The sequence below is a fragment of the Triticum dicoccoides genome, chromosome 6A, assembly GCF_002162155.2.
Source record: "Triticum dicoccoides isolate Atlit2015 ecotype Zavitan chromosome 6A, WEW_v2.0, whole genome shotgun sequence".
Taxonomy (NCBI): Eukaryota; Viridiplantae; Streptophyta; class Magnoliopsida; order Poales; family Poaceae; genus Triticum; species Triticum dicoccoides.
In genome coordinates, this window is record NC_041390.1 from 78,630,539 (window position 1) to 78,638,702 (window position 8,164).

The 8,164-nt window shown below is 48.2% G+C and overlaps 1 protein-coding gene across 1 annotated transcript; it reads left to right on the forward strand.

Annotated features, from left to right (window-relative positions):
- The first annotated feature begins 722 nt into the window (after window positions 1-722).
- On the forward strand, window positions 723-5,680 carry LOC119315098 (protein SPT2 homolog). Its single transcript, XM_037589773.1, has 10 exons — window positions 723-1,018; window positions 1,363-1,426; window positions 1,743-1,978; window positions 2,316-2,430; window positions 2,503-2,583; window positions 2,674-2,800; window positions 2,881-3,773; window positions 3,976-4,103; window positions 4,458-4,547; window positions 5,077-5,680. The coding sequence occupies exons 2-10, from the start codon at window positions 1,400-1,402 to the stop codon at window positions 5,174-5,176; spliced, it is 1,797 nt and encodes a 598-aa protein (XP_037445670.1). The 5' UTR covers window positions 723-1,018; window positions 1,363-1,399; the 3' UTR covers window positions 5,177-5,680.
- Window positions 5,681-8,164: the final 2,484 nt, after the last annotated feature.

Genomic DNA, 8,164 nt, shown 5'->3' on the forward strand with positions numbered 1-8,164 from the left:
GGGGCGACGCGGGGCGGGGGGAGAAGCTTTTTTCAAGGTACTTTTCTGGGATGGGTTTTGGTGCTTTTATTAATGACTGTAGGGGACCAAAAGAAATGGCGACTCCCTTTAATAGCAGAGATACTCTCTCCATTCCTGAAGATAAGTCTATCAAGAGATTTTAATATGGACAACATAGGGAGCAGAATAAGTAAATCTACGCTCTAAACTATGTCTATATACACCCGTATGTAATTTATATTGAAATCTGAAGAAAGACTTGTATTCAGGAACGAAAGGAGTAGTAGTGTTGAGAAGGTTTATTTTTGTAGAATCTGTTGAAAAGAGGATAATCACCTTTTACACAAAAAAGGGGATAATCACCTTTTATTTTAGTAACAGAAGGGGATAATCACGTTTTTTTAGTAACAGAAGGGGATAATCACCTTTTTTTTAGAATTAGAAGGGGATAGTTTGGTGGCAAAAGAGGAAAGAAAGATGGGCCTGCAACACCATATAGGCGGCGATAGTCGTCGTACATGCGGCCACTCTCTCAAAGAAGAGGGGAAGGCCCACCTGACCCACAGACTCTTTCCAGAGACATCTATCTATCCATCCAGCCAGCCCCGGGCAAGACGTCACGTCATGTCAGTTTTCTTACCTCGCGGAAACGCACGCACACGCCTATTTATAAACCGCCAGGCCTTCGACCCGATTCCCCTCTCGCGGCCTCGCTCGCTGCTCCACATTCCCGACCCAACGAAGCAGCCCTTCCCCTAAAGCCTCCCTCCGCTTCCCCTCCCGTGCCCCCGCGCCGGCGACTCCTCCTTCCCGCCGGCCTCCCGCCCGCGCCCCGCGACCCCGAGCCGGGCCCCGACCGGCTCCCGTCGCCCCCCGAGCTCGCCCTCCTCCCCGCGACGACTTTCCCCGCGGCGCCCGTCCTCTGATCCAGCCGCGGTCGCGAGGAATCTCGCCGGGACGAATCCGCCCCGCGCGGCCCCCCGCCGGCCCCGGAAGAGGCGATTCTCCGCGCGCCGAGGTGAGCGCCCTTGCCCGACGGCGCGAATTTGGGCCGGTTCGACGGGGAGTGTCGTTTTCCGCGGCGGCGGCGGCGGCCCAGATTTGCGTTTTCGCGCCTGCGGAAACCCTAGACGGGGCCGCTCGTTTATTCGCGTTTCGGGGTGGGGCTCGTGCGATTAGCTGTAGGCAACGTGGTTTGGGCCCTCGACAGCGGGATTTCGGGGGCCGATTGCTGCTTTCCTGGAGCGTATTTGGGCGCTCTGGTCCCGGCTCGATGCTTTCTTTAGCTAAAACTTCGACACTCTGTGAAAATATTCGCGGCGTTATTTTGCATACTCATGAGGATTGCTGGCTTTGATTCAGGAGCTGGGACGCTGACGCGACGGGATCACTGGCGCAAATGAGCCGCTACGAGTATGAGACCAATGTAATAATCCAAGCTTCTAACTCCATTTCAGTACTACTGTTTGTGTATCTATCATCTGTAGGAGCAGCCGGAATCATAGTTTTCTGGATATTCTGATATTATCATGAACATGTATGCTTCATTCATTTGTAAAGCAGGAACTATAGCCATTGCATCTGTGATAGACTGACAGTGCATTTCTTGACCTTTATATGAGACTAATGTAATTTAAGCTTCTAAGTCCATTGTTTCTGCATCTAAACATGTAGGCTTAACCTATAGCCATTTCATTTGTGGTAGACTGACAATGCATTTCTTTTTGTAATCATTGTAAAAGGGTTATCATCGGGCAGTGGAGGATGAGTATGAGGACGAGTACTATGATGAAGATGAGTACGAGGAGGAAGGTGCAGGAGCTCCTGAGGAGGACGAAGAGCCACCAGAGGGTCAGCAGGAGTTCCTTCAAATTAGAGAACGATTGAAGGAGCAGATTAGGCGGAAGGCACAGGGTGCCAGTGCTAGCACAGCTGGTCGCTCGTCTTCCTTGCATGATAGAAGACCACCCCCACCCAAGTAAGTGTCTCTGAATTTCAATGCGCCTCTTGTACAATTTATTGAGCATTTTATTTGGTTGTGCTCCAGGAACCTGTATAGTGTAGAAAAATACAATTCTGGGAGGAAAATAGTTGGACAATGATTCCTTCTCGTATACCTTCTATCAGTTTCTTTAGCGTGTTAAGTTTATATGTTGATAATTGGTCTTGGAACTGCGAAGTTATCATACTAAACAGATTGTCATGCTATCCTTTCTTGAAATATTGTTGTCCACTCAAATTCAACATTTCGTCTTACTGATCTTGGTACGGTAATGGGGAATCAATCTTCATTATGTATTCATTCACTCATGTAGTTTTGGCTCCTTCTTTGGGCCCTCCAAGCCGGTGATTTCCCAGCGTGTGATTGAAGAAAGGAAGTCAATGAAAGAGATACAGAACACAGTGCCCAGAGAACGAAGACCTCCTGGAGTATGTGGCATTACATCTCATTATGATTATTGTTGATCCATCCCTTACTAATTGCAGGTAACATATATGCAGAAGGACATCCCATCATCTTCGAGAGTGCAAGTGCAAGCTAAAACAAATGGATTTCACCAGAAGCAAAAGATTGTTAATGAGGTACAAGGGATATTTCTTTTTTACATTGTTCATTTCTTTGCTTTATTAAACGTTGGCCAGTGCAGTCACAAAATAGCAGCTGCAATGCAGGCAAAAAAGAAAGCTGAGGCACTTAAGGATAATCGGGACTATTCATTTCTACTCTCGGATGATGCTGACATTCCATCTCCTCCAAGGGAAAAACCTGCGGCTAGGCCTTCATTGACCCAAAAGTCTGGTGAGTTTGAACTTCTATTGCGAAACTTTGTCTTTCTTGTTTAGCGGAGAGTGCTGATGGTTGGTTTTGTTGTGTCAAAGATCGTGAGGTGATGCATTCTGCAGTGAAGAGTAGGGCGCCAACAAGTCAGCCCGCCAGATTGCCAAATGGTCATGGGTTGAACAACAACACATCGTCCACACAAAGACGCCCGGAAAGTAAGTTTGAATCCAAGGGAAAGGAGATGCTCCTAAGTAGAGAAAGGGCTGTTGACAATGGAAGGATGCATAGTGTTGTTAGAAATGGGTCCAGCCAGGCCACTGGAAGCAAAGCTGCAAGCCAAAAATTTCCGAGCAAGGGTCAGATAGCAAATAAGCCTTCTATGAAGGAAGTGAATGAACAGTCTCTTAGAAAGGATCATTTAGCTAGAAAGCAACCTGTGTTACCTAATGGTCGACAACAGCCCTCACAAAGTCAGAGGATGCAATCAGCCTCGTATGGCCAGAGGCCGCAGCAGTCGTTGCAGAGCCAGAGACCACAACAGTCATCGCAGAGCCAGAGGCCACAACAGTCGTCGCAGAGCCAGAGGCCACAACAGTCGTCGCAGAGCCAGAGGCCACAGCAGTCGTCGCAGAGCCAGAGGCCACTGCAGTCGTCGCAGAGCCAGAGGCCACTGCAGTCACAGAGCCAGAGGCCACTGCAGTCCTCGCATAGCCAGAGGCAACTGCAGTCGTCACAGCGTGAGAGGCCACTGCAGTCATCGCAGAGTCAGAGACCACAATCATCGCAGAGTCAGAGACCGCAACAATCACTACAGAGACAGAGACCACAGCAATCTTCACAGTTGCAATCCTCACAAAGCCAAAGACAGCTGCCACAAAGCAACAGGCCGCAGCAGATGTTGCAACGGCAAAGGCCTCTTTCCTCGCAAGGTCATTATCCTGAGCAAAGAAGAGTCCAAGCAAATGATCGAGTAAAACCATCCGAAAGGCAGGTAAGGACTCCCTCGAAACCTATGGTAATATTCTGTCAAGCTGTTCATTTGTCAAAAAAGTAGTACTGGTGAAGCAATTATCTGTTGGTTTTTCTTTTGGTGTTATGCCATGTGCATACATTTTCATGTTCAGAGTGTGATGATTTGTAATGATATTGTCGCGCTAAGTTTGTTTCTTCATTGTGTTTGTGTGCCCATGCAGCCATCTCGACAAGTATCTGCCAATGGACGTGATGATCGTGCAAAGAAAAAGCAATTGGGGAAACGAAGGTTTGATGACGACATTGAAGATGAGGATGATCCCATGGCTATGATCAGGAGTATGTTCAGGTAAATTTTCATCCCGTACTGTTTCTGGGCATATTATCAGTTATCCTGGTTAAAATGTTTGATAATATGTTCCGTCTGTGTATAGATTTGGTATACAACCGGGTTTGTATCTTCTGAGCGTCAGTGTCTACTCTACTAGTGTTTGGATAATTTACTTAACATGGATCATGTACTGACTACACCGATTGCAATACCTGTTGAAATTTCACCTTGGCTTTTTTATATGTTACATATTGCTTTAGTGGCTTTTTAATAACAAGGTTATTTGATTTAATTGTATGGCACGAAATAAGATTATATGTTATGTTGCTTTGAAAAGAAGAAAACTCTTACAAGTCTGGATTTCCGGTGCAGGTATGACCCTAGTAAATATGCAGGCAGAGATGATGATGATAGTGACATGGAAGCAGATTTTGCTACTATAGAGATGGAAGAGAAAAGAAGGTATCCATGTTCTTCACATAATGCATTTTTCGTATATATTTATATTTTGTCCTGTTGCAAGATTGTAGAAGCTGAAAACAAATAGAGATCATTTGAGAAATATGCACAATTTCTGGATTAGTCATGGACTGATGGTGTCTTGTCCACATTACACTGAAGAAAATCTGTGGCAAAAAGAAATCAGCATATTAGTCGGCAAAATATGTTCCCCTCGTTGGTTACTTTTAGTCTATACTCTCCTAGTATAATTATATACTTCTTCCGCCCTGATTACTTGTCGAAGAAATGGATAGAAATAGATGTATAGAACTAAAAATACGTCTAGATACGTCCATTTCTGCGACAAGTAATTCGGGACGGAGGGGGAGTACTCAGTAAAGTGTGTTGTGCGACACACTTGAATGAGATTGGATGTTGTTTAGAACTCGTTCCAGAAAATGGAACTGGATGACCGATAGTAGTAATCACTCAAATTGCTGAATAGTTTGCATCTTATTGACCTTGCTCTGTTGTTTGCTTACTTGGTCAGCGCGAGGATTGCAAGGCAGGAGGACGAAAAGGAGCTCCGCCTGCTTGAGGAAGAAGAGAGGCGTGAGCAGGAGAGGAAGAGGCGGCGGGTAGGCCGATAGCAGCCGGATCAGTTAGCTCCAGCATTTGTCATTTCTGGATGTTGTTTCCGCAAAGGCCTCAACGCCTTCGGCTGGAATGTGGGTGCTGTCTGTGCAGACAACAGTGAGCGAGCCTCCGAGCTCTGCCCCCAGTTAAGCACCGTGCGTATTTCACGCCAAATCAGAAAAAAAAACGGCAGGCGAAAAGTTCTTGCAGATTTGAAGTCGCTTGTAGACCGTTGAAGTCCTCGTGGGTTGTACTTCTTCTGAAGCTGATAGGGGTAGTTAGTTCCCGGGCGTATTGAGGTAGTGCGCCGAGATCAAAGGTGTTCTTTTTTTGAAGTGGTACCGACTCGTCACATTGTTGGGTTGTACTACCTGTTTTCTCATGATGTAACTGATTGTTTACCGTTAGCTGGTCATAAACATGCCATAGATAAGTGGCACCTCTGTTAAATTAATTTGGATGTAGGTGTGTTGAACTAGTAAACAATGCAATTTCAAATAATTATGTTTTTTCGGTTTTGTACTGTGGTTATGCAATGCATCATCAGGATTGGAAAAGGAAAAAGTAACACACTTGATTGGCCGTACTAGCAAATCAACCTGTGGTTGGATGGTTAGTAGGATAGTGGTATCCTGGCCTTTATTTTAAGATTTTCGGCGATGCGTCTTCACTAAGAGAAGACGTTCCTGTTGACTTTGAGGTGCTCATCGATGCGTCTTTATTGGGAAAATGAGTGTATAATCATATATATAAAAATTTGACCATATCAGCATGCAAATGTGAGACGATAAATAGTCTTTTTAAGAGAACGATAAATATGGTAATGATTGCTTTCGATCGACCGGCTGAAGCTGGCGCCGGTCACTCGCCTCTCAATCGAAACCTGATCCAATAGCCCAATGTTTCACACATACACTGACACCGCTGTCTTTCTTCCTTCTCCTATCTTCTTTTTTTCCAGTTTGTCATGGTCATCCTCACCGTCCTCCCCTACTACGATTGCCCCACCGTGCCCTCCTAGATCCGACATGCTACATGTTGTTAGGGACGTGCAGCCACGATACGAACACTTCACACCACAGTGCTGATTCGAACCCATCCCGGAGAGGAAAGACGACAACGATGGCGGCGGTTGCGGTACAGATGTGGTGGCCCTACGACAGGGTGGTGCTATGCGCAGCACCGCCACCGGCTACCAGCATTGCAATCGCAGCCCCATGTGCTTCAACGGTAGTGCCCGCATACTGCCCTCATGGCGACCGACCACGACGAGCGGAAGGCGATGTTGTACAACCGGCGAAGCTAGAGCTGGAATCAACAAATGCTACATGCCCACCACTGCAGGCTAGAGCTAGCCAGCGGCAGTGCTGCAAACCGTCCGCGCAACCTGTATTTTTTTTGCTGGAGCTGGCTTCCACCGAAGCTGCAACCGGCATTGTTTTTTGCTGGGTTTGTTCCGACAAAGCTGCAACCAGCATTGTTTTTTTGTTGGAATGAGCTTCCGCCGGAGTTGTGACCCCCCCCCTCCCCCATCAGAGTTGCAACCATTGTTGGTAGAAGCTTCCATCCACCTCCGGCCGTGCTACAACCGTCTAAGGCGTTCCACAACCTGCAGGTGCTACAACAAGCTAGCGAGGTCAACGATGATGACCATGTGCTATGGTATTGCTGCAACCAGCATCGCTGCTACAACCTTGCTCGGCGTTGGTACAACGGGAAACCCCCATTTGCTGGGATGACGACGACAATAAGCTGCAAGCAGGTTTGTGATGACGATGACTTATTTTTACTGCGCACCGCCGCAACTAGAGATGTATCGTTGGTGGTGCAGCGAGAGGAGAGCATGGTGCGGCGGGGAGGTTAGCGACGAGAGGAGCCAAACCAGGCTATTTTAGCTGGACGACGAAGCTAACACTAGCCCCATTCCCATTCCCCTCCTCTCCCTCCCAAGCGGTGCTACCACGATCGCCTTCCAAGCACCAGTCTGCTCTGCCTTCGGCGGCCAGCGACCACCATGGTCCACACAAAGGTGACATACGACAAGATGTTGCCCCCAGAGCGTTGGGTGAAGATCTAGGCGACTATGTGCGTCGCTCGCACTGCGGTCGGCCTTCTTTCGGAGCACGAGAGTTCAGACGAGGAGGCGCCAGAGAATGAGGAGTTGGAGGTGGCAGACGAGGAGATGGAAGAGATGGAGGCGCCAGAGGACTAGGAGGAGACAGAAGAGGAGGACGGCAAGGCGAAGGTGCCAGAGCAGGTCGGATTCAACATGGAGGACACAGTTTCACAGTTCGAGCTCGCCCAAGCAAAGGAGGCAGCGAAACAACATGCCATCTTTGAGTCCATCCAGTCTTAGTTCGAGGTGGCAACGGACTGTCGCTTTATGCACGAGGCGGATGTGAAGTGGGAGGAGCTCTTCGCGGACAAGGACAACGAGGAGGCGTTGATTATTCTATTGGGGAACGTAGTATTTCAAAAAAAATCCTACGATCACGCAAGATCTATCTAGGAGAAGCATAGCAACGAGTAGGGGAGAGTGTGTCTATGTACCCTCATAGACCGAAAGCGAAAGCGTTTAGTAATGTGGTTGATGTAGTCGAACGCATTCGCGATCCAACCGATCAAGTACCGAACGCACGACACCTCCTCGATCTGCACACGTTCAGCTCGGTGACGTCCCTCGAACTCTTGATCCAGTTGAGGTCGAGGGAGAGTTTCGTCAGCACGACGGCGTGATGACGGTGATGATGAAGTTACCGACGCATGGCTTCGCCTAAGCACTACGACAATATGCCCGAGGTGGAGAACTGTGGAGCGGGGCACCACACACGGCTTAAGATCAACTTGTGTGTCTATGGGGTGCCCCCTCCCCCGTATATAAAGGAGGGGAGGAGGAGGAGGGCCGGCCACAAGGGGCGCGCCCAAGGGGGGGGATCCTACTCCTAGTAGGAGTAGGTTCCCCCTTTCCTAGTCCAAGTAGGAGAGGAAGGAAGGAGCGGAAG

Coding starts and splice junctions, on each gene's coding strand:
- LOC119315098 (XM_037589773.1), top strand. CDS start 1,400: ATGAGCCGCTACGAGTATGAGACCAAT. Junction 1,979..2,315: donor AGAAGACCACCCCCACCCAA/GTAAGTGTCTCT, acceptor TCACTCATGTAG/TTTTGGCTCCTTCTTTGGGC. Junction 2,431..2,502: donor GAGAACGAAGACCTCCTGGA/GTATGTGGCATT, acceptor ACATATATGCAG/AAGGACATCCCATCATCTTC.